This window comes from Colobus angolensis, unplaced genomic scaffold (genome assembly GCF_000951035.1).
Source record: "Colobus angolensis palliatus isolate OR3802 unplaced genomic scaffold, Cang.pa_1.0 Scaffold104, whole genome shotgun sequence".
Classification (NCBI taxonomy): Eukaryota; Metazoa; Chordata; class Mammalia; order Primates; family Cercopithecidae; genus Colobus; species Colobus angolensis.
Genome location: NW_012111364.1, coordinates 5,057,043 through 5,084,918, shown reverse-complemented (window position 1 = coordinate 5,084,918; position 27,876 = coordinate 5,057,043). Strand labels below are relative to the sequence as shown.

At 35.3% G+C, this 27,876-nt stretch overlaps 1 protein-coding gene across 1 annotated transcript in view; it reads right to left on the bottom strand.

The window, feature by feature from the left end:
* The window catches only part of THSD7A (thrombospondin, type I, domain containing 7A), a 507,842-nt gene that overhangs the window by 97,977 nt on the left and 381,989 nt on the right, over positions 1 to 27,876 (bottom strand). The window contains exons 7-9 of the mRNA XM_011942957.1: positions 22,138 to 22,332; positions 11,569 to 11,803; positions 6,823 to 6,938 (exon numbers count right to left, since the gene is read on the bottom strand). Of these exons, the coding sequence (XP_011798347.1) occupies positions 6,823 to 6,938; positions 11,569 to 11,803; positions 22,138 to 22,332 (546 nt within the window). The remainder of the gene's footprint in view (positions 1 to 6,822; positions 6,939 to 11,568; positions 11,804 to 22,137; positions 22,333 to 27,876) is intronic.

Genomic DNA, 27,876 nt, shown 5'->3' with positions numbered 1-27,876 from the left:
TAATAGAATCCTTCTGATGCATTTTCATTATTTGGAAGATCTTCAAATATTTGATACATAGACTATAGGAACAGAAATATTTTAAAGGATTAGAAACTCCTAACAACATTTAATCAGAAACCAAATGAAACCTTTTTAAAAGATATGGTGGTGGTGGAGAAAGTATGATTTGATGATTAGAACATTCCCATAATAGAATATCCTTTCTCATTAAGTCAAGGATATTCTTCGGCATGGTCTGGGCAACTGACTCACTGCCATGTTTAGAGAGGATTTCTGTATTGGATGGGAGAATGGATCAGATTAGTGACTCCTAAATGCCTGACTTCATAGGAGAATCTCTTTAACAACAACAACAAATTTCTGGGCCTATACCCAGAACTACTAAATCAGAATCTGGAAGCTGGGTTTGGGAATATGATATTTAAAAATCTTGCCAGGTATTTGGGATGAAGGGCCAGGTTTGAAATCTACTGTAATACATGACCTTGTATGACCTATCCCAATTTAAGATTCTGGTCTTACATGTAACTTTTTAGAATTATTATTCCCATCGTGGGGTGTACTCTGTACTATTAATGATGGCATAACTATTTTAATGAATAAGCGGGATACTACAGGTAATGGAGTAGGGAATTGGGGGCTAAAAGCATTGGGCAGCACAGAATTAAAGTATTTGAAAATATTGTCATGGACTTTTAACTGTAACAGTAGTTTGAATGCCAGCTGCAACTTTTACATGTTAAGTATAATTTACCTAGGGAAGATCTAAGAAATGTCAATAGGATTTTTAATAAATTGCTAATGCAGTCTCCATCTATTATATTGTCCAAATGACCTGTATTTTAAGGCCCAGGTGATAAATTCCTTTCATAATTCAGAGCTAGGGAAAATTTTGTTTCCCTTGACAATCTGTTAAGAATTCATTGTAGTTCTATTTTTTGCTTTGGTCACCAGAATCTCAGAGCTAATTTTCTTCTCAATTGCAGGAGCTTGCCTCAGCTTTGATTTTCTAGCATAATTTTTCTCTCTCTCTTCCTTTTACCCCCTCCCCTATTCACTGCCTGGCTTTGCCCTTCTTTTACAATTTCTATTGCTTTTTTTTTTTCTTTTATGCTTACGATCTGTCCATCTGTCCATAATTTTTTTTTTTTTTTTTAAGTATACAAACTAAATAATCGGACTCATCATTTGTTTAGCTTGGGGAAGCAGGGAGGTTAGGTTTCTGTTTGCTTGTTTTTTAATGGGGAGGTAAGACGTAAAGGGCTCAAATGGGTTTTTGTTTCCCAGTTGGTCAAAGTTCTTAGAGGCAATTACTCTCCAATCTGCAGAGAGAGAACAGACACAGGGATTAAGACCAAGGGATCTGGGGACTGGTGGAGACAATGAATTCAGCATTAGTGGCACCTCATAGACTAAAGCTCCTAGTTATTAACTATCTAGGTGGCACCTGGTGCATAGCCAGGGCTGTTTTACTTGAGGAAGCAGCTACCAAACATTAATGTTTCAATTCTATTTTGTTTCTTGATTTGAAAGAAAAAATGTCACTTAGAATACATGTCTGAAACATTCTCTTAACACCTCATCACAAACTCCACAAATTAGTACTAGATATTTAAGACTATGGTGACTCTTTTCATGTTCTTAATGGATTCCAGAGTGGCAATCCATTCATTCTTATAAAAAGTTCATATTCCTTAACCTGGCACAGCCCACAGGATAGAGATTGTGAACTGATTACAGCGGAACTCTTCAAAGCTATGACACCCAGAGAAGAAGTTTAATGGGGTTATACAGGAAGTGTCATGACATCATGTTTTCACCCATTGGGAGGTCTGTTTCTTCTCAGATTGCAGTTAAGAAATTGCTTGTGCACTCAAAGTTACAGCGCTGTAGAGCTCTGCCAGGTTATAGAGCTCTCAGATCAGAGAGCAGAAAAAAAGGAAGCTATACATCATACATTGAAAGCGAAAAATGAAAGTTTCCTCACTAATAATTTGAGTTGGCAATTTTGGAATTTTATACCTTTCACCGTCCCCTGCTTGTATTTAGGCTCATTTTATTATATGTAGTTGATATATTTGCAGTGTTTCTATTCATCTGTGTGTTTTCTACCTAAGAGTCACACATAGTAAGTGCTTAATAAATATTTGCTAATGCACAAACACATTTATTTCACATCTTCTCAACTGGATTATTAGTTAGCACCTTCTATTTCTTTGTACCTATGCCTTTATAATGGTAAGTGTGTGGGTACCAATGCTGTGCATTGAGGATTAATAAAAATAAGCTATCATTTTGTTTTCACTGGAAATAATAAGTATGGGAAAAATAAGGGCACCTGCCTGTGATGTTTGTGCTTAAAAATGCCTATCCAGGATAGGAATGGAAAAAACAGATTGTACATCTAGCAAATAATTATGTGATGATGGGGTACCGAGATTCAGAAGGTATGTAATCTCTCACACAGTTATAGCATTTTTCAGATATCTTAAGACATTCAAAATAAATTTCGCCAGAGAAATTACTTTTTGAAAAGTATTTAAAAGACAGGCAAAACTGATTCATTAAACTGGATATGGGATGGATTGCAGGTTGGAGCAGCACAGTAACAGAAAATTGAAAGGGAAATGTTTCATGCAAGAAGCAAAATGTAAAGGTAGTATTCAGATCTTTGGTGGTAATTCTAGTGTTCTAATGATTCAGGACATGAGGAATAAGCCTCTGCAATATTCCTCCTATCTTTCAACACAATAAATGCAGTGAGAAAAAAAGGAGCAAACAGAATTTGAGCAATTGAGTACATTATTTGATCAAATATATTGATTTTTTAAAATTAGAGGTACAAATAATTTATGTGCATAAATTATTTCTACTTTTTAAAGTGCCCTTTGTCAAAATTTACAAAAATTTGAAAAATACATTAGCAAGTGTACTGGTCTGAGGATTAAACTACGTTCCACTTAATACTGATCTTTGCCAGCATTGATTTTTCAAGAGATATTTTAGAAGAAGGCTGAATAACATTTCAAACAACTTTTTTAGTTCTTCCTGGAATCCTGCTATTCTGTTTTATTTTCTGCAATAGTATTGTGTATTTTACTTTTTTAAAGTGATTTTAAAAAGAAGGGTAGTCCCCACATTTTAATAAGCCCAACACCCTTGTAAAATTTAGACTTTACTCGCAGAATTAAGTAAAAAGAACCACCCTATGTTTGAATTAATTTTCTGTTGCTATTACCTCTCTTTGAACATTCAACTTTGTTTAGCATTTTTAAATAGTGTGTGTAAATTGGTATAATTTCAAAATGATACTTGGATTATTTCCGTTTCTTACCAAATAATGAAAAAAACTAACCTCATGCCATTGCTTTATTTTCTTCACAACAAAAGGCTAGCTTTCTATAACACCATTGTCTCTTTATTCTCAGTTACAGCAGTCTACAGGCAAAGCAGAAAAAGCTTCTTCTAGAGCACAAAGCATCTTGGCACTGCTATCCAACAATGACCCCTTCTATCACTCCCCAGTCTTTAAAAAAATGTTATTTCCTCAATACACCATTGTAGTGATTCTTTTAAAATCGGAGTGCCTAGGTTTAGGGTTTCCGAAACCTTTTGTTCTAGGAGAAGCAACATGAGCTGCCAAATAAAACAGCACTCATTGCTTGCTCCGGATGACACGACCTGTGTTCAGGGAAACACCGCTCTGCCTCTTAGAGAGCCTCTTGCTTCCAAGAGAGCCGATTCCTGAGTTGGCATTTTTGCACTCCTTTGCCACCACCATCCCAGGAACACCAGGAGAGAATAGTATCCTAGTGGTACTATGCATTTTTACTCACAGAGGTTTCCTACCTTCTCCCAAGAGACCAACCCAACTAAACCCATTATGCCTCACATGCCAGTCACTCATCACAAGAAATGAGCCCTCCCCAGCTCCAGGTCATTCGTCATCACCCAGACCCACAGCACTACCTACATACACAACACGATTCCGCTTCTCATTCCTTTTCATCCTCTAGCCCTTCTACCACTGCGCCAACTGGAACACATGGTCTCTCATATTCAGTCTCTTCTGGGAAAGTTTCCTTCACATCTTGGGTTCCAGTGGGCTGGTCGTTCCAAAATCACATCTTTCTCATGGTCATTTAAGGCTTTCCTGATGTCTCTAATCCTCACTTGGAATTCTTTCATGTGGTCCATCTTTCAAGAAGATCTCTTGCACCTCCTTTTCAATATGATTTTCCTTAATATATTTGTTCTGACATGATTATTCTATTCCCTTTCTTAGAGCTCTTTCTGTTTTACCATTAAATTTTGTTATTGACCCATGCAAGTCTTACATTATCTGGGCTGTGCAGAAGAGTTCTATATGTTAAATGCAATTAAAAGCTTCCTTGAAGTCTGGGACTGCGATTTCTCTACATGACCATTAGTGTGCTAGTTATATACAGAAATCACTAAATAAGTATTTATACATATATACACAAATAAGTACTGACTCAGTTAAGACCTGTGTAGCATTCACAATCTATTCATTCTCATCTATCTGCTAAGAAGTTTTTTTAAGTGCTTTATGTGAGTTTTCACAGTGTTTTACATTTTTTATTTTATAAATGATCAAATAGCAAAGAGTAAATCATTTTCTTCATACTGTAAAAATCACAAATTTAAAAATCATGTTATTTTCTTTTCAAGTGTGGTTTCTTATGAGTAAAAATCCTCTATTTTTTCTTTCCTTTCCAGATGTATATAATACATAACAAAATCACAAATGTGTTTTCAAGAACTTTAGCTATTAAAATGGTTCCTAATTCCTGGATACATTCCAATATCCAAAATTATTTTCAAATAAAGGTCTAAAGAAATGAGAAAATTTCTGATTCTTCACTCTTATTAGTGATTATTCTAGAATCAATTTAATAAAATATTTTCTGTTCTTTTTAAAACTTTACTTCCTTGAAATACTTTAGATCAAATCAACTTTTTTAAAAGAGTAATTTATACAATATAAGAAAATATCCAAAATAAGGGAAAGGCAAAGTCTCTGCACTCTCAAAATTTTCACTTAAAATTTATTTTAGACTATTAACAATTTGGTTATAAATGTAACTGCACATGTTTTGGAATTATTAATAAATGAGCATATTCTATATAAACACAAAAGATCAAGTATAAAGGCATCAATAATAAAATTTATAAGTGTGTTAATTCTATGTAATTAATGCTTTTTAATTGAATTAATTAATAACAATTGCCACCTATAATTGCCATCATAGGTAAAATATTAATCTATAAGAAAGTACATTTCTATTGCCAACTGTGACCAATGTTATTCAGCTTAAAAAAAATAAAGGAATAAGAAAAGAAAATCTGGATTAAAATGTCATGCAATGACATTGCATAGCAAGTTTATGGCATTAATATGTTTATAAAAGTTAATGTTTATAACTCCTTTTAATTTGCCAAAAGCTATTTAAATTCATTAAGCGACTCCTAAATAAAAATATTTGCAGTGGCTCATGCCTGTAATCTCAGCACTTTGGGAGGCTGAGATGGGTGGATCACTTGAGGCCAAGAGTTCTAGACCTGCCTGGCCAAAATGGCAGAAACCCATCTCTACTAAAAATACAGAAATTAGCCAGGTGTGATGGCGTGTGCCTATAGTCTCGGTTACTTGGGAGGCTGAGGCACAAAAATTCCTTGAATCCCGGAGGCTGAGGTTGCAAAGGGCTGAGATTGAGCCACTGTACTCCAGCCTGGATGACAGAGCAAGAGACTGTCTTAAAAAATAAATTAAAAGCAATAATAATTTTTGATCACTTCTCAGTTTGTTTTCATTTAATTTCATTTGATATTTCGAGGGTATTAAATAGGAAACCATCAAAAGAAAAATCATGTTTCAACTATATAAAAATACAATAATACAGTAAAAGTACCCATTATTAAATTTATAATACCTAAAGGATTTGAATAAATTTTGACAAAGTAGTTACTTGTTAAGCTAGAAGTCGACTCTTAATTGAATCTCTCTAGTAAGTGTTAAGAAACATGAACAAAATAAAATCATAAAGGGAATTTAGAAAAAATTATCTGTATTTGTTGAGTAAGATAAGAAATAGGAGACAGTGTCATTTGTAACACTGCAGGAAAATTTATTCAGTTATTGCATAAGTCACCTGGAGGATGTTGATACCTTTCTCATCAGCAGTGAGAAAAGACCCTGTCCCAGAGGGTAAAGAAATAATTATCAAAGTATTTGACTTGATACTAACAAGTCTTTGTCTGTAAGTAATAAAAGCAAACTAAGCCAAACTGGGAATAAATATTCATAAATTCCTCATGACACATTACATGTTGGCAGAGAAACAATTTGGCCATTTTTTCTCTTTCTTTTATTCCTATTCTTGGGGCTGCATAATTGAATCTGCAGCAAATCTGGTCCCATGTTATTTTTTGCCATTAAGTAGGTTGAAAGCCATGTGTACTGATAAAAGCACTGTATATCATTTTAAAATACATAAACCACGATATATTCTTTCAGAACTAATGTGAAAGTGAACATTATTAATACAATAAGATTTAGAATCCTTCACTTTAATCCATATCATGAAATTTCAAGCCAGGTTTTGGCATAAACCTCACTTGTCTGATTCTAAAGCTATGTTATTTTCTAGAGGGAAACTAACATGTTATGGCATGCATGTCAAATCAGGTTTACATAGTTCTGTGCAAAACTCACAAACATTGCTAGGCCAGAAGACCTCAGAAGTCTACCAAGGGGGTTTTCTAGGTGAACAGCTTTCCTAACTCTGCAGACCATACCTTCTTTACATGAAGAGGGGCATGATGTCCAGTCACTATATGGGGTCACAATACAGTCCTTCTTACAAGGAAGCAGACAAGGCCTTACAGTTTCAGGTCGAAGGCTTTCAGGACATCTAGAAAGGCAAAGGGAAATTATTAGGCTTCAATAGTAAGGCAGAAAATCAGATAATTTAATTTCTCCAGAATTTTCACTGTTAAAATTGCAAAACAACACACTCATCTGTATTATTTAACTTCCAGGAGTCTTTCTTTCTGCTACAGGCAAGAACTATACAACTAAATTGATTGTTTCAAACCGGATCTCAATAAAGCTTCTCAAGGCAAGATGTGCAGATTTACTAATAGCAATGAGGCTATTTAGAAACAAATATAACACTTACACCTTATCCTCTTATAATCATCTCTCCATTAATAAGTATTTATATTCTGTTTTAAGAAAAATTTTGTGAAAATTTCAATTATGAATTTAAGGATCTAATTCTATGATATATATTTGTATGACTAAACAGGCTTTTTGCCTATTATAAGTTTCCAGGTTATTATACACGTTATTTTTTCAAATATGTATTGTGTAGAATAACTTTATAGTGGAGTGTATTCTTTCACGGTACATGCTCAAAACACAATACTGTATTAAGAACTATATATTTAATAATACATAAGATAATAAAAGTGTATAAATCAATCTGATAAGCAGTTTTTGCTTTATTCCTGCTTTTACTTAGTGTATCTATTTCTGTTTTCTTTTCCATTAGTCCCTAGTTTTAAATTATGGGATTTAATCTTTTTTATGTTTTTATAAACTACAATATCTTTTTTTGGAATAAAAATAGTGAATATAAATAAAGGTAGTAAATCAGTAGTTTAAAGAAAAATACTGTATGCTTGACAGAAATTATAGTAAAATTAACTATTATTTTTAAAATAACAGCAAAAACATATTTATTGGGAACACAAGAGAAAAATAAGGATGAAGAACACTGAAATGTCTAACTTCATATAAGCTTTCACTTCTTAAGAGATAATAGTAAGGTGAGGTATAGGTTTTAAATATACTTATTCAAAATACATTTAGTATATAATTTTTTACACTTGAGCTTAGTTAGCCAAAAGGCTGAGAAGTAATAATTTTTAAATTTCCCAATTCTCTGCATTTTCATGATCTGATGCTACTATTATTAGAGATAAAATGCTGATCATGAGCCTTAACACTAGAAAAAGATGTAGCTTAGAAAAGCAAAATATAATAACATCATTCATATAATTAAAAGTAACAAGTAACTTATGCTGATTCCTAAGCAATTCTCTTTTGAGGCCATATAAATCCCTGTCATGTAAGCTAACAGGCAATGAAAAAATAATCTAAACAACTAGTATAGTTCTTGCTAAAATAAATTGGCAAATTAGTGGGAAATAAGATTTTAAAATACTTTATATAAGAGAATTCAAATATTTTATAGTTCCAGATAAACTGCCTTTTATCAAGTAAGTTGATCAGGTTTTCAGAAGTAAACTATGAGTAAAAAAATTCAACATCACTAATCTATTTCCCATAATTTCTTTGTAGTATTTTACTGATACTTCATTTTTGACATATTTTGTATTATTTATGTAAATTTTCTTTCTCATACATAAATATTATGCTTTATTCAATTATACAGATCCATGCTCTCCTCTCTTACTTTAAAACCCTACTGTTCATTTGGAAGTAAATTTTAAAATATATAAGATTCAACATTTCGGCCGGGCGCGGTGGCTCAAGCCTGTAATCCCAGCACTTTGGGAGGCCGAGACGGGCGGATCACGAGGTCAGGAAATCGAGACCATCCTGGCTAACACGGTGAAACCCCGTCTCTACTAAAAAATACAAAAAACTAGCCGGGCGAGGTGGCGGGCGCTTGTAGTCCCAGCTACTGGGGAGTCTGAGGCAGGAGAATGGCGTGAACCCGGGAGGCGGAGCTTGCAGTGAGCTGAGATCCGGCCACTGCACTCCAGCCTGGGCCACAGAGTGAGACTCCCTCTCCAAAAAAAAAAAAGATTCAACATTTCAAAAATAATCTTTTTGATTTATCTTGAGCTGAAATTTTCCTAATTTCTATGACTATTCAAAGTCACGGACAACAAATAAATTTAGATTTGAATCATAGAAGCAAATGTATTATTACAATTTAGATTGTAAATCAGTAGAATTACAATTTAACCTGCATTCTTAACCAGGGAACATTACCTGGCAAAACTCCACATATAATTCAGTTAATTCTTCTGGAACTATGAGATTATTGGTCAGTAATTATGATTGTCAGCACTTTTGTTCAATAAGGCAATTTTATAACTTTAACAATGAGAGAGCATTACTCAGTTGCATGCCCCTCAGATATTAGCCCTGAATAAATCAATGAAATTTACAATGCTATCACTGACAACCTCCAAATATTCTGTTTTAGTTGAGAAATAGTCACAGCAAGATACTTGGCTAACTGTGGAGAACAAAATTACAAACAACAAAGTTGTTAAATGAACACACAAAGATAAATTATACAGCCCAGATTACATTCAATAAAATGAATTTGGACTTCCTTTGGCAAGGCAATTGGTTCAGTCAACATGCTTCTTTTATCCTTTGTACTGTTTGTATTTAGTGTTTGCAGTTTAAATCAAGGAATTGATTTCCCCCCAAATCTTATTCAAGGTCAAATTAAACAGATGTGATAGGAGTTGAAGTTTGTTACCGGGAGGATAGATAAGATCAATAACATTGACTTTACCATTGCACAGTAATCTGTTTTATTAAGAGAAGTTTAAAACAAATTTTCAATTTGCATTTTTTGGTTCAAATACCTAGTATTGGAAACCTTTCACTGAATTTAACCTAGCATGTAGAGAGAAAGGCAATAATATTTTCTTTTTGAATTCACAGTATTTGCTTGATTTTCTAGAATCTTAAAACGCAAAGTGTATCCATTTGATTTAACAAGTCTATAGATGTATACAGGTCACTGAATGAAGGCTGCAAGGGCAAAGCAAATTTTTAATGAATTATTGTGGTAGTATGATGTGGGACTTCAGGATACCCTTCCTACTGATTTAATGCTGTTAATCCAGCAGGCTCTTTCACATACAGGCTTGTACATATGTATATCCATTACTCAGGAAAAATATTTTGTAGCTTATAGAAGTGAGGAAAATGTCAACAGCAACATTTGAAAGGTGATTAACCGTGGGACAGGAACAGAATGAGCTCACTGGTAGAAGTTCAGCATGATAACCCTCATCCTGCATCACAACAGGTTGGTCCTGTGCCTGGGTAGTGAATATTTCTACCTTTGTTCTTGATCCAGCAAGAGTCAGAATCCTCTAGGACTTGGGACATCTGCTCTTGCTGTTATCACTTTTGAATTTTAATATACTGCACATTAATTTCCTGAGTTAGATTCATCACAGCTTTAGCATAATTTCTATTAAAATATTGGTTTGAGGCTACCTATTAAACATGTGAAATAGTCTTTCAATTTATTCAAATCTCATTGGCATGTTTTCTGTGTTTCCTAATTTCAAGCAATATAAACAAAAATCGTGGGGCAAAATATCCCTAATGTCTGGAACCCTGGCCAGATACAAACATCTCACAATGGGATTCATATTTGCTTCCCTGGAGTTTTTCATGCATCAGAGACATTATTTTCATTTTCCTGGAACACTAAGGAGCAGCTGAAATTCTTAAGAAAAAAACCAATTTCTAACATTTATTGAGTGCTTAGATTACTATATTTTTCATTAAATCCTTTGAACAGATTTCGAAAACTGTTAGCCAGAATAAAAGTTAGGTAGCATGCTGAAGATTACACACAATATTTAACCACTTGGCTGAGTATTTAGAAAATATAAGCCACTTTTAAACCCATGCTAAAAATCGACTCATTTATCATTTCTTACCTCACATGGCTAAGGCAATTTGATTTTTTAAAAAGTATGTTAAGTTTTGAAAAATAGAGGTTTTTCTCCTCAATTTTTTTTAGAGTTGATTTATTTTCTCTATGAATTGATTAGCTCAGTTATGCCATTGTTTTTCTTTATACTTCTCACAAGGCACATATAATATGCCAACTCTCTGGTTCCTTGTTCTCCCCTCCAGCAAAGTGTTTGCCTTGCTATTACAGTACTCATAAGCACCCTGAGAATCTGAGAGTTTTTCTACTTATAATAACACTCATCCTATCCCAAGGCTCTCTCTTAGAAGTAAATGGTTTTTACTCTAACCACTGAAAGACATAGTAAGTATGCTTCGGTATTTTCCATATAGTGTTGTCTAGGGGAAATGAAAGGCAGATCATACAAGGCTTCTACCCAATTAAGCTAGATTGGACAGCCTCCATAGCCTAGGGGTATATAGGAGGTCATGGATGACCTACACTGCCAGGACTTAGTACACTGTCGTTATTGATCAGCCAGGCTTACAGCAAGCACTTCTTTCATTGTCTCACTAGCTTAATAAAAGCAGAAAGTGCTACTATAAAACAGAAAGTAGGTACCAGATAGATTTCTATGGAATTTATGGTTCCCCAGTACAAAACTCAAAGCTGTTCTAGTTTTATCAGTGGCTGACTTTCAAAACAAACAAATCTTTCTCTTGAGGATAGGTATGACAAGCATCAAAATGTTCCATTTCATGAAGCTAGTGAAGCCTGAGCCAATCCTCTGCACAGTTGGCTACATGATTTACTGTTGTCATTCTAAAGCTCTTACTTTTTGGGTCCCACTTGGCCCACATTGACTCGCACACAGATGACTTTTCTTGTCTGCATGCCCACAGAGCAGGAGGCCTCCCCATTCCAAGTTGTAGTTGTGTTGAAGGACGATACTGAGGTGTCCTCAATGCACTGGCCCCAGGGACCAGTTTGCCAGTGGTATACCGTGCAAGGATGCTCATTACAGCTTCGTACCTCTTGCAAAGCACTGCTATTTGGACAGCGAATTCCACCTAAAAAAATGGACAATGATAGCAGATTAAATATGGTGCCAACAGGAACCTTACCATTCTCTGTTCTTTGGAATTAACATGGCTGACAAGAACAATATCTGCCACTTATTTGGCACACAGCTGCACTGCTAGGGAAGCAAATTACGTGTTAATCTTACCTCAGTTGGCATGATCTGGCTTAAAATATAAACTCTATAGTTACATGATACTTGTTTTAGGGGTCTATGGAAGACCTTAAAGAAAGAGGCTGTTGTTGCCCTCCAGAAAAAGTGAAAATGAGATACAACAAGGTCCATGTCATTGCTGACCAGGAGAAACATAGGTACTGAGACTTTGTGGATGGAGAAAATGAAGTGTATTTTCAAATGTTATTACCCAAGTTGCAAGTCTTAGTTACAGTTTTTGAAATGCTGCTTAATTTAATGTATTAGGTTTTAGGGTGATTAGAAACAGGGATATTAACATGGAATGATACTTCATAATGCTCCAGAGCATTACTGGGAAGGTCACTGAGTAGCAATATCATATTTCTTCAAGTCCAATTTGTATTGACTGTGCAATACACCATCATTTTACATATCTCAAAGAAAAAGAAATGGCTGCAAATTAAACTATGATATAATGCTTTCTGATCTACTTCAATTTATATGGTATGCTTATTGTATAGCTTTTTATGGGTTAGTTTTAAATATTGCTCTTTTACATACATTAAAGGGAAAGGTATTTCTAAAACTTATTCACATTCAGAATCCAAATCTTTCTAATTCACACCCACTGAAGTCTGTATTCTCCTCCTATTCAGTATCAGCTTCTGTGATGTCAAAAGTGCCAACGATGTAGGGTTTCTTTAAAAAGCATTCTCCCCTTTTGTCTCCAGAATTGCCTTCCAGGATACTGATATGCATCTCTAAGTTTTGATGTTGTAGCATTTTTAATTGCCCCAGAATGTGTCAATGAGAGTTTTAAGCAAGCAACTGGGATTTATTTTCTTTCCTCAAATGGTCCTAGCAGTTTTTTTTTTTTTCAGAAGCATCATGGAATTGCTCCACCAGGAATAACAACGAAGTTCACATGTACGAGCAGTGATGACTATGCCATAACTGTTACTTGGCCACAGAGGTTTGAAAATGATTCCAATGTGAGATGCAATTATTCCAGAGATGTTACAGGGTAAAACAGATGCATCTTGTAATTAATAGTATATGGTATAGTTATTCTGGACTTTTAAAAAATGTGGTGGCCCCATTGTAAGTATTTTGTAGGTGGCATTTTATTTTACATTCACAAAGTTTCTATAAGCTAAAAATCATTAAATGGATGAACCCAAACAGCTTACATGATGTGACTGTAGTGACAATGAGGAATTTATGGAGGCCAATTTGTTGACTCTGTGCTATTTCTGATGACAATTATGAAAACAAAAATTCTTACATTGTTAAAAGCAGGATGTTAGAAGAATTTACTGCTCACTTTATTGACAGTTTGGTCTGTTGGAACTTATGCAGCCTCTGGACTTCATCTTAGAATATAAAAGAACTGGTTGTAAATGTGGAATGGTGGGAACCCTGAGTGCTCCTCACAAATATTTGCAATAGAGTAAATAGAGGAAGTGTTGAAAATAATAAGTGGGCTTTTAAGTAAGCTCTCCTATTACCCATTCTTCAAATTTTAGAAAAGCAGGCTTTGAAAAGTTAAAAATGAGTAAGAAAATGCAATTCGGTAGCTAGCGACCCTAACATGGAAGATGGCTCAAGAAGTGAGATTTGGATACAATTCAAACATAAAGCCATGGGCCACAGCCTAAGCTGATCTTCCAGTATCACTTCCCTTATGATTAGACATCCTTTTATTCAGCAAATAAATCAGTAGAAAGTTTATGTGAGAACTCAACTTCAATTTAGAATCATTTATGCAGTGTTGAACATAGACTCAACATCAGAATAACCTGCCTTAACTCAACTGCAATTTAGAATCATTTATGCAGTGTTGAACATAGACTCAACATCAGAACAACCTGCATTAAACAGCATTTCATTAATGTTCTCTGCTTCATGATGGTGGAAACTCTGCCACAGTTCATATCCTATCCTCTGTCACACAGCTCTGTGACCCAGGAAGCCTCCACAAAGGAGTTTAGGATTTGAATAGAAATGAATCCTAAAACATTCTAATTGGGCTGGGAAGAATAAGTAAGCTCTCCTATTACCCATTCTTCAAAGTGCTAGATTTATCCAATCTTAACTCTCAGACAAGCTAATTATAGACATAGTATATGTGTATATTTTTATATAATTAATAATGTCTTTATATTTAACAGTAAAAGTACTGATCTTGCACAAAGAATATGCTTCTTGATTTACCTTATTTTGTCTGTGATTATTAAGTATGCTGTTTAAAATGTGATCTTAAAACTCCAAATTGTTTTTGACGTCGGAATTGACTGGTTGGATTTGAAATAAAATAAGAAAAAAAATTCCACAACATCAGTATAAAGTGTTGAAGAACTGCTAGATAGTGGTTAAGTTTACAGACATAAAGGTTATTTATTTTCTTGCCCCGATGCACATTAAAGATACATCAGCAGTTTTGGTCTGATGTCAGGATAGTTGCACAAATAAACCCCAATGTGGTCTTAATTATAAAAAGAAGATGGCAATTTTGAAAGTATGGTTTGTAGTAATTAGTCATTGCAGCAGCATCATGTTGTTTGGGGGATAATTTTATGGTAGAAAAGTTGATAAGTATAATATTGAATTTATCTATTATTTACAGAAAGGTGTAATTCCAGGCTTCTGGGAATATTTCCATAGTATTGGGGAAATTATAAAATGTGACTTATGACAAAATTAGTCATAACTTAAAAAATCCTCTTACATCAAAAATATGTTTTATACTAATACCACTATTTAGATTTTCTATTATTCCATCAACGGGAATAATGTTATAAGGCTTTGATAAAATTCTGCTATGTAAATAAACTCCTGTGGTTATATAAAAATACCAGTTATTATGTGAAACTTCTTAGAAATAAAAAAGTGACTTTTCCTCCCCACATCAAGTCCATAAAAGCTTTGTTAGGAGGCATTTGAATAGCGCTATGATGGTTCTGGTTCTGGCATTTATGTCCCTACAATTTAGATGATAAGTTTTTTAAAAAGAACCTTGTTTAAAACAATAATTAAATACATGCAATATTTATGTGAGATGCTTCAAGGGATACCTACAGGGATTAAAAATAGTTCCTGCTACACTCAAGGATCTCATAATGTAACGGGGAAAAGTAGTAGGGGAGATAAGACAAGCATACAAATGAGTATGATTCTAGACGGAAAGAAATAATTATATGGTGGGGTACTTAGTATAACTGGGATTCAAAGAGTACAATTTCACTACATTTCGGAGTCGGAAAAATGCCTCAGATTGAAAGAGGCACTGAGAAAAGTTTCGAAGGAGTAGGATTTCAATAAGCAGAATTCTGGGAAGGGAAAGAAGGAAAAGAGTATAGTATCTAAGTAGAAAAATAAATAAACAGAAGCAAAGGCATGCAGGCAGGTGTGACCTTGGGAATTAACAATATTGATATAGTCAATTAGAGTGTAGAGTTCACATCAGAAAGTAATTGGCAACAATAGTAAGTAGCCTAGGCTTGTGTTATAAAGAAGCTATTAGTGTGAAGAGTACTATTATCATAGTACTATAAATTATACTTTTAAGGTGCTTCTAACTTTTCCTGCTATTGTAGCCTGAATTCCTTCGACGGCAGAGCACTGCTGGGTGAAAAGTGCATTGGCAAGGATATGCTTTGGGGGTACTGAATTGGAACAGCATTAGCTGTGGGGTACCTCAGGAGATTCTGCTGTAGCACAGCCCCATCCACCAGTTTTTCTTTGCAGAAACAGGCAGAAGACTGTCTACTGTGCAGCCTGCATAAATCCTGTTTGACGGTCAAGTAGTGACAGATTGAAGCAGAACTCTCTTTTCAAGGTCAATGGTGGGAGAATGGGGAAGTGATAGTATTTACTTAGAAATCAGAATTATGAGTACACATATATACGCATACATGTAATGAATCTGGTGTTCTTCACATTTTTCTAGGTAATATGGCTACTACCTGGTTACTACAGTTAAAATCATTTAGCTATAAAAATTGAACAAGTTAAATAAAAATACTCTTCTCAATGTTTTGCATTGTAAAATATGACTTCTGAAGACTACTAATTATTTGAGAAAAAAATGACAATTTATTTCAATCTGCATCTATTCTTTGCTTGTATAAGACAGGTGTAAAGACATTACTATTTGGTTGATGAAGTTCTATCAGGTCATATTGAACTTAACAAAAATAAATATTCTTTCCTTTTTTGTTGTTCTGTAAGAATAACTAACTATATCATGAGAATTAACAGAAATTGTTATACCCAGTGGGAAACATTTAAAAAAATAACCTTTTCCTTTTTACCTGAAGTTTGTTAGGATCTACAATACAGGTTCAAAAAATTGAGAAAGCTAAAAATCTAACATTAATTTTTAATTTTTTGTTCAAGTTCAATTTCCTATTAAAAAATATGCCAGACTTAAGTATTAAAAGGTTGCCTCCCTTTAGAATTTCCTAACATAACTTTAAAACATTTTTTGAGACAACTCCTACAGTTTATACAATATTTACATGTTAAGGTAAGAATATTAAAAAGTGAATTGCCAATTTTATTTAATCAGAAGTCAAGCCTCTTGAAGATACACACACACACATTTTTTTTTTTTTAAGTGTAAAGAACTAATTTTACCTTCTCCAGTACATTAACTATCACCAGTTGCCAGTACTTGTGATTTGGTTTCCAAACGACATTTCAGTAATTAGCATTTGATGACAATTTTTGTATACTGATAATAGGTTATATAATGTTACTCAACATTGTGTAGAAAGCGCCAGGAATGGTGGCTCATGCCTGTAATTCCAGAACTTTGGGAGGCCAAGGTGGGCGGATTGCCTGAGCTCAGGAGTTTGAGACCACCCTGGGCAGCATGGTGAAACTAAAATACAAAAAATTAGCCAGGCGTGGTGGTGCACCTGTAATCCCAGCTACTCAGGAGGCTGAGGTGGGAGAATTGCTTGAGCCTGGGAGGTGGAGGTTGCAGTGAGCCAAGATCGGGCCACTGCACTCCAGCCTGGGCAACAGAGAGAGACTCCATCTCAAAAAAATTATACAAATTCGTTTTCTTTTCATGTTTAATTTTGAACCAATCTCAAAATTACAGTGAAATTAAAAGTATGATATAAATAATTTTCTTTTCCTGGACCATTTGGAAAAGGATGAAAAGATGTCCATCACCCTAAGTATGTTAGTGTGTGCTTCCCATGATCAAGAGCATCCTCCTACACATAAGCCATTCAATATTCAAAATCCAAAAATGAGAATATAAACAGATAAATTATTACCATTGAATCCTCAGACCCCATTCAAGTTTGCCAGCTGTCCCAAAATGTCCTTTATGGCAAAATGATTTAGTTCAGAATCACACATTACATTTAGATGTCACACTTTGTTAGTCTCCTTAAATCTAGAACAGTTTTTCAATTGTTGCTTTTCATGGCTTAGACACTTTGGAAGATTAAAGATTATTTTGTACAATGTCTTTCAATTAGATTTTATCTGATGTTTTCTCATGAATAGATTCCATATATGCATCTTTGACAGAGTTATCGCCGAAGTGATGCCATATTCTCATTATATCACACTGAGGACACAAGATTTCAGTTTGCTTCATTATTGATAATGCTAACTCTGGTCACTAGATTAAGGGGGGTGTCTGTCAGACTTTATTAGGGAAATATTTGAGACTATGTAAATACAATGCCTTTAATGAGATTCAATTCATTCATTTATTTATTTATATAAAGTGTGGATCCCTGGTTTCCTATTTTTAACGGTCTGTTAGTATTATTATTTTGTTACTAAAATTGTTTGCATACATGGTCAGTGGGAGAACATTCAACTTGGCTTCTGTGGCCTTTTGACATTCTCTTTACTTTCTACCACAAGATCCTCCTGGCCCATCTTGTACTTCTTCTATCGCAGCTGTGGAATCAGCCATTTCTCAAAGTTTCCCTTGTTTCTTTTATTGGAGAATAGTATAAGAAATCAAGATCTGACTGCTGCATCTACTTACTGCTATTGAGGTCTTGCTGCCCTCATGTCTTTTCAGTGAATGAGGCTAATATGTGTATATATGTATATAATATGTATTTATATTTGCACACTTACATTGATGTTTGTTCTATATTTATCTTAACAAATTGAACACCATGAATTCAAATAAATTAATAACATCCAATTCCAATGCTGTACCACAGAGTGTACTAGTTTTCTTTCCTAACATATTTGCAACTCTCTTCTCCAGCAATAAAAAAAAACCCTGACTCTTATTATGTTAAATATATGTACTTATTTTGTCAATTCCCTCTCACCCCACACTCCATCTCCCATTGTCATCTCCATGGCTATACCCACAAGATATCTTCCTCACTCGGCTCATGATCTGACATCCTACATGAGGCCATCCACATGACAGAAACCCTCCTCAACTGTGTCTGGTTGTGACACCCCACACTGGGCTGGCCGCCTTGATTCTGGGATTCTCTCTTGACCCTGCTATGCTCTGACATCCAATGCTGAGTCACTCTTCTAGCCACTCATACAACCCCTGTGCCCCCTTGTCCTTCACCCTACTCAGTGGCTCTGAAACTGCATGCCAGGTCACCTCTTTTCCTACTTTGGTTGCTCCTCACCCAGTTGGGCTCTGACAACCCACTCTAGATCACTGCAGACCTCCCATCTGCTGGCACAGATGCCCAGCTGCTTGGCTTTGCCAAATGGCTTTTTGGATAGAATTGTTCAGGAAAGGAGAAAAAGAGCCTAGCAATAAAAGGAAGTGAAGGAAAGGAAAAGAAAAAGGAAAGGAAAGAAGTACAGTGTGAGGAAGAGAAAGTGCCATTCTATCATTCTGTCATTCGTTTAAGAGGGACAAAAAGAATTCTAACATTTTCACGATGGAGAGCCCTGTTTTACCTGCTGGATTGGGGCCATATGGAATAGTTATTTATCATATATCTATGGATGTATATATATATACACACATATATATGTACACACGTGTGCACACACACACACACACATACACATATATACACACTGATACACAATAAGAACACTGAGTAAATCAGGGAAAAGAGTACCAGTCAATACTCCTCTCGTTTTAGCACATAGTAGGATTATATTTCCCTAATTTTCCTTGAAGTTAGGCATAGTTATACAACTTACATTAACAATGAAACGTGAGAAATGAAATCACTCTTAGATGGGAGAATTTAATTGGGGATGCTTAAAATTGACAGATTCTTCAAGTATTTTCTTCCTCTGGCACATGAAGATTGTGGAACCAGGTCTTCATATGGTGATGCAATGTTGTGACATTTCATGAAGGACAAACTGCTCTGGAGAGTTACCCAAAACTGTAGCTAAATTTCCATGAGGAAGAAATAAATAAAACTTTGTTCTTTTAAGCTCCTGAATGTCTGGGTTGTCCATTACTGAAGCACAACCTAGTCTATCCTTATTAATTACAAGGAGTTATCTAACCTTCAGTATTGCTTAATGGTGGCATTCTCATTAAGGAAAATAAAAGTATAGGTTGGAGCATTTATTGCATAAATCCAGAACTACATTTCACATGGACTTGTCCTATGTATTATTTCCCTAGAAAATCATAAAATTTCTTGTCTAAACACTCCATATATCATTTCTCAAATGTGGCACTTTCCTTTAAAGTTGTCACAGTCAAGTGTCGGATCCACAGAAATTTAAGAACATTTATGACACAAAGCACTAATTCTTTTTTTTTTTTTTTTTTTGAGACGGAGTCTCGCTGTCACCCAGGCTGGAGTACAGTGGCCGGATCTCAGCTCACTGCAAGCTCCGCCTCCCGGGTTCACGCCATTCTCCTGCCTCAGCCTCCCGAGTAGCTGGGACTACAGGCGCCGGCCACCACGCCCGGCTAGTTTTTGTATTTTTTAGTAGAGACGGGGTTTCACCGACAAAGCACTAATTCTTTAGGAATAATAGAAAGACCTACTTTTGTGTAGAATTACAAAGGGTTATCTAAGTGGCCAGGAAACATATTTTAAAACTTCCTGCAGATGCTGTTCCTAAATCATTAAAAATAGTCGAGAATCAGGAAAGATTTTGAGTAAGAGAAAATGTGTTTCAGTGTCCAACAAATAATAGGTACTAAATAGGCTTTGAAATCTAAATTTCATATAATTATACCAGCTTTTATAAATGTTATTAACAGAGGTAAATAGCAGCAGAGACAAATAGCATTGACAGAATTTCTTTTATGGCTTCTATTTAAAATTATGTTTTACAATAATGTATTATGTATTTCAAAATAGCTAGAAGAGAGGATTCTCTATGCCCATGCTAAAAGAAACGATAAATGTCTGAGGTGATGGATATGCTAATTACTCTGATTTGATAACAAAATTTATCCATATACTGATACATCACACTGCACCCTATATACAATTATTACATGTCAATTAAAACAAAACTATAGGAAATGCAGTTATGCTTTGAATTAATGCCCTTGTGATTTACCATATAAACATCTATAACTTTCCAGCATGGTTTATTTATAACGCAACCACTAAACTTAATTAAAAACTATCAAGGCCCTACCCTTTCAAACTAAGTGGATGATACATATCAAAGAGCAATCAGAAATTTCTGCCTTTAAAACATTTCATGACCTTTCAGTGTGAAGCAACATGCCTATAGGAATAATGATCTGGTGAGTTCTGCAAGCATGACAAAATCCTTGCCATGTGACTCGGGGGTGAAAAGTCACTCATTAATAGTCACACAGCAAGTGTCTGCAGAACATAATGAATTTATAGGAAGCAGGGTGACCACAGATCTAATTTTAATGAAGCCCAAGACATAATCTGAGCTGATAGAGTTTGAAGTCTGCCTACAATCTTCACAAGGTTAGAGTCATTGTTTGACAACACAAGAAATACAATTTTCTTTGTAAAAGGCTCTATTTTTCAATAGATACAATTTTTGTAGCAAAGAGTTAAGTATATATTAAGATGGTAGGAAAAAGTTTTTGAACACTGTCAAGTACATTCTAAAACTTCACACCCGTTGGCTTTTTTGCATGTAAAAGGTTTGTTTTACTCATGTAACACTCATGTGCAAAGGCCAAGGTAGTTATATGTTTATGTAGTTACTACACACACAGATAGCAAATTTGACTAGGAACACTGTGTTTCTACCACTAAAATACTTCATAAAGAGAAAAATAGAAAAAGGCATAGGCAACACAAAACTCCCCCCCAAATCGATAATTTGAGGAAAACACAAAATGTTACGCATATTACAAATAATTATGTATTAGTGCTAAATGTGAACAAAGAGTCATTTAGCTTGATAATGTTTAAATGACATACACTTATATTCTTGAGAAACAACATGCCTTAATGTGAACAAATTTGATTTACTTTTATGCTTTTCTCACTCCTGTGTTATTTTTCCGAATGACAAGATTAAGTATGACATTATATCACCCAGTCACACAGAGGCCAAATTAGCATTTGGATATCATCTTGAGAGACAATTACCAAGAGCCTTGTATTTCTTGGCAATAAAGCTTGCAAGTGAGGTCTGAATATGTGACAAACATGCTTTATTCACCCTATAGGGTGAAGTGATTTAGGAGCAACATATTTTAAAAATGAACAAAATTTACATATGAGATTTCTGGATCTCAGAGCCTATGCTCAAGAAACTGAAAGAAACTGAAAACCCATGCAATTTTCAGTTGAACACTAGCTATGCTTGTGGTGATTTTAAATAAACTTTATTATTGGACATATACACTTATTTATGAGAAGGTAGAATTTGATTTCAAAGGATAAAACTGACTTCTGAAATTCATAAAAAACAAAGAAATATCTGGAATTTTGGGAGCCATTTTTAGACCGTTTTAAAGGCTTAACACTTTGGCTTACAAAGATCTCTAATTCCTGGGAGGCTGGGAAAAAGCAAAATGAGTTCACTTTTAAAAGTCTTTCCTCCTTTGTTAGAGATCCATTTTCAAGATTAACTTTGGGGGACAGAATAAAATTGCTCAACACATCAACAGATATTAAATCTTGGATGGCCGGATTTCTGGCAGTTGATTTTCATAGAACATCATCTTATCCAGGCTACACAAAAAAGATGCACACTAACTTTTGAAATGAACCTAGATGGCGTCTGAAGCTGGCGACTCACCTTCTTCACCCGCATAGGCCAGAATGGATCGTGCTCGTATCTGCTTCCCTTCTGTGGTTTTCCCTGAGCAGGTGTGTGAGCAGGAGGACCACATAGACCATGTGCTGAGCACACAGTCTTTTGGGCATGGGGCATCACAGGCCACAGGGATGGGGAAGATGGCATCTCTGCACAGCTGTCTGTCAACTTCTTCTCCTGGGGAAGACATGACCATCAACGGCTATTATTGTTAAATCAATGTAAAATGAGCAATTGAAACCGGATAGGCACCCACATAAGTTACATTATCTTTAAAAAAAAAACAAAGCCAAAAGAGAAATTGTCTACTATAGCCAGATGTTAATAGAACACCAGGAACAAGCATATATACACTCACAACCCTAAATGAGGCTTCATTATCAGGCGCATACGTGGGTAGGTCAAGCACATTGCTGAGAGGATTCTTATGTCACAGATACCTGTCCATTAAGTATTCATTTTTATACTTGTACTATTAAGTTGTAATGACGAGCATCAACAAAGCATGTCCCCTATTTCTTTCTTTTTTGGAGATGAGCTGTGATTTACAAATAATGACTCTATCCATAGCATCTATCATATGTTTTTATGAACTAACTAATAGGTGTCTATTTACAAACTCTCTTATGTCTCTCGGAGTAGTTATTTTCATACAATTGGCAACCTTCTTCTTTCATAAAAAACTGTGAGTTGGAAATAGGAAATGTAAATGATGGGATAACAGTATAAAGTCACTGTTTAAGGTGATCCCAATTGGAGAGGGAGGGAAACAAGACAAAACAAATGGCAGAAGTAATATGGTGTCACTCCAGTGCTTGATGTTTTTCTTAGTTTCCTTTTTCTCTTAAGATAAAGGCCAGATTTTTCAAAAGTTTATAAGACCTCAAATGACCTGGCTATGTTTTTCTTCCTAGCCTCATCTCACTCCACTCCCTCATTTTGCCTTGACACCCCAAAATTAACACTTATTTAGTATTTGCTGAATGAGTAAAATGAGATACATAAAAGGCCAATGAGAAACAAAACATTGTTGCTGTTAATAAATGCCAAAAACAACCAACAGAAAAACAGGGTAGGAGAAAAAGTCTGAACTCTGTGGTTTAGTTGATTAATATATAGGTGGTTAACGAGGTCAATGGAACAGAACAGAATGAAATGATACACAATCAAACAAAAATTAACCTGCTATTTTACCACAGAATATAATCACAATATTGGATGAATATATAAAAATTGTGTGCCTCGCATTAGGCATTCAGGTGAGAAAGGGTGACTCACCTTGCCATTCCTTGGCTACTGAACAAAATACTCCAACCTGTTTCTCACTTGGGGAGTTAGCAGCACCATTTTAATGTACACTCCTTTATTCATATATTTTAAAAATAAGACAGAAAATCAGAGTCAATTGGAAATGCTCTAACATGTTAATAGCTACTAGCTTGCAGAGACTTTAATCATGAGACAAAATCAGAAGTCAATTGGAATGCACCTATGTGTTAATAGCCACTACACTGCAAGGCCTTAAATCATTAGACTTACTCACTAGTAAGTAAGGAGGCTCATTAAAATTGCAGTTGAGTAAACATTATGTTATTCATTCTTATTTAGCTAGTCTAATCTCTGGGAGCTCTTAAATTTTGTTTTTATTGGTGTTGGGGTTTGGCATGTATCCCAATAAAATAGTGTACTAAACAGATAGTAGATATATAGGTAGGTAGGTAGAGTATGAAAATCATTATGGTATAAGGCATTTAATATCTTACACTTGACATAATGATGATGAGTCTTTTTTTCTACTAGGCTTTTTCTTAGTGCAAGGGGTGCTTTCTTATATCTTATTTTCTTCACTGCTGTCTTTTATAGTGCCATCTACCGTCTCTCACTATTGTTTCCAATATTCTGTGGAAAGCAAGAAAAGTTTGGGGCTACAGTCTATAGCTAACAGAAGTTATATTTTTATGTCTCCTCTAGTAGTTACTCAATCTTTTCTATTCAGATTTTTTTCTCTTTTTAATTTTATTTATTTATTTATTTTTTGACACGGAGTCTCTGTCTCTCAGGCTGGAGTGCAGTGGTGCGATCTGGTCTCACTGCAAGCTCCGCCTCCTGGGTTCACACCATTCTCCTGCCTCAGCCTCCCCGGTAGCTGGGACTACAGGCGTCCACCACCATGCCTGGCTAAGTTTTTGTATTTTTAGTAGAGACTGGGTTTCACCGTGTTAGCCAGGATGGTCTCGATCTCCTGACCTCGTGATCCGCTCGCCTCCCAAAGTGCTGGGATTACAGGTGTGAGCCACCGTGCCTGGCCAGAAAAATATTATTTGTTCTGTGGCAATGGAGAGTTTGCTACAAGGGTGCCATTAGATAAGCTTGCCTGGCATAAGTAATGCATTTTTATTTGTTGTCATGTAAACCAGTTGCAGTTTTGACCTTTCTTTTAAGTTATGCTTCCCCCTACCCCGCCAGGTTTGTGTCCCATATCTTATTTTAGCTCTTTTTCAATCACTTGTTCTGCTTAGCCAGGTGTATTTTCCTGTAGGATCATTCCCTTACCACCTTTAATCCTCTGTGGAGCTGTTAAGACACATCTAAGATCCAACATCTCAGATTTCCCTAATGGTTTTAGAATGATTTCTGGACTATCCCCACCGCTTCCAGGTATGATCTTGTCCCTTTTTACTGCTCTGATCACTGTCTCACATTTAGGTTGAAGCTTCCAGCCATAATGACTTTTTTCCCTTTCCTCCTGCAAACCAAACCCATCGTTGTCTCAGAAGTTTTGCACTTTCTGTTCACTTTGTATGAAAATTTCAGGTCTTACACAGAAGCCTGTTTCTCAACATTCAGGTTTCAGTTCAATTTTCTCCTTCCTAGCGAAGACTTCATTGATCATACACACTCTCCCAGTCACTTCAGTTTATTTTCATTAGACTTTTAATCACCACTGGAACCTATTTTAATTAATTGGTTAATATGTTTATTGTCTGACTACCACTAGACTAAATGAGGGTGTTATCCATATCTGTCTTGTTTGCTACTTTATACTTAGAACCTAGAATAGTGCCTGACATGTAGGAAGCACTAAATCATTTTTTGTTAAATAAATACATAAATTTTAAGTTGTGGTAGGAAACAGAATGTTGGTCTAGACAAATAGAGATCTAAGTACAGTATTTCTTGCCATGCATTCAAGTACTCTAGGGCCTTGCGAAAGTATATTCAGTGGACACCAGCATATACCTCCCCTGGAGTTTGCTGGAAATGCAGCCTCTCAGATTCAACCCACTGAATCACAACCTTAATTTTTTTTTTTTTTTTTCGGTGGAGACAGGGTCTCGCTCTGTCACCCAGGCTGGAGTGCAGTGGTGCGATCTCGGCTCACTGCAACCTCCGCCTCCTAGGGTCAAGCGATTCTCCTGCTTCAGCCTCCCATGTAGCTGGGACTACAGGTGCGCACCATCATGCCCAGCTCCTTTTTGTATTTTTAGCAGAGATGGAGTTTCACCACACTGGCCAGGCTGCTCTCGAACTCCTGACCTCATGATCTGCCTGCCTTGGCCTCCCAAAGTGTTGGGATTACAGGCATGAGCCACTGCACCCCAGCCTCAATCTTCATTCTTAAAAGATACCCAGGTAATTTCTATGCATATAAAATCTAAGAAACAATGCTCTGGAATTTTTCTCCACTCATTGTCTTCTGGTTTGATTAGAACCAGATTGTCTCTTGACAGGCAGCTATATAAAACGAATTCATCTGGACTTCATACCTAATGGCATTTGTTTCTCTGTGCAGATTCTCTTTATACATCTCTTCATACAGAGTATCCATGACTGAAAACATTTATTCAATGAATAGTTGCTGAATGTCCATCTTCTGTCAGGCACTATGCTAAGAATGTATGAATGTTGTATACATCATCTCAGCTAATTCTCACAATAACCTTTTGACATTGGTATGAATATTTTTACTTTAAAAGAAATTGGGACTCAAAAAGTTAAGTTACCTTTCTCAAATAACAGAAGTTTGACTAAAGGAACATAGATCTGAAATGAGTCATGACCAATACTCCAATCTGCTTTAGAACTAGATTGGGGTTCTTCTTGGTGGAGAACTGAGGATGCCAAGACAGTAAATAATAGATAAGCCTTTGCTTCCAAAGAAGTCAAGAAACAGGTACTCTCGTTTGTCAACATAGTGATACATGATGCCAGTCACACAGTGCTTCATATACAAAGACATGCATCGTTGATGAGTCCAGTGTGACACGTTTTGGCTCACAGCCATTGAACAAACAGCAATTGATCTAGGAGAATATGGAATCATTACATTTTTGATTTTGCTTTCAATGAATGCTTTAATCAACTCAGCTAATTGGAACCCTTAGGAGCTGTCCTCTTTTTAAGCTAAATCTTCAGCATTCCAGGTATAAGTCACCTGGGAAACCATACGCAAATAAAATAAAATAAAATGTTGGGTCAATGGCTATCAGGCAACTTCATAACTTGTCAATTCCAGCCACTTTTTTAGGCTGTTAATTTTATCTTACTTATAAGGTTAATTGAATCTTACTTATAAGACCTTACTCTACTCTTAAGGTCTTATGAGAGTAGCAGAAAATAATTTCATCTCTTTTCCTCACATTAAATTTTGTTTCGGATATACTTTATTTTGATTGGATAAGAACTGTTTTGCATAACATTACTTCAGAGTATATATAGGAGTATATTAAACATGCACATACCTAAATATCAAGTTAATTTATACTCATCTATATAGAGAAATGGAAGTTTTGCTGCTCAGCACTATGCGAGTTTCACTTTTTCATATCAGCAGCCCCACAGTTAGGACATATTCATCCACTAGATGTCCCCACCATAGAGCTATTTGAGACGTTGATTATCCAAGTGTGCACAGACACATCTGATTATCACTACTGTGATTTATGTATTTCTATCACTGGTGTAGGTACAAACCAATGCAACTTGTTTTTCTTCTTTAGTCTCTCTGAGGACAATTTCTTAGCTAGATTTTGATATTGATGTCATAAACATTTAGAAACCTCCTCATGCTTGCCTTTGCATATTAATATTAAATATAATATCTTTTTGGCATACATTTACAAACATAAATGGTTTCAAAGGAAGGATTACTTTGCATTTATATAACTTCGTTTTTCTCACCCACAAAAGTCTAGGCATTATAACCAAACCTGCCAAAATACACCAAGTTTACAAAACAGACTAAATAAATGAACCCTTGTCTACATTTTACAATTTACACCTTATTTTGAGGCCTTAACTGAAGCACATACTGTTTAAACTTATTTGAAATACCCTATAAAAGAGGTTGAGATATAAAATGAAAATGCTCTGGTTTATTTTTGTAAACTCAAAATGAGAGTTAAATGTTTATATCTGTATTCCCCCATTTATCTTTCTTCATAAATGTAACTTTAAGAAAATGTTTTCATAACTTACTATTCTAATAAACTTAAACATGGATTATGACATTTTAAAGTCACCCCCTATATGTTCCCTTGTTTCTTCTATTTTCATGAATGCCACTACACTCTCATGAGCTCTCCCAAACTATTTCTTTTTATTCCACTGTGTCTCTTCTTATCAGGATAAGAGACTAAAACATCTGCTTGAGGTAATTACTACAAAAATTCATGAAGACTACCAGAGAAACACAAAATTAGGGGGCGGAGCAAGATGGCC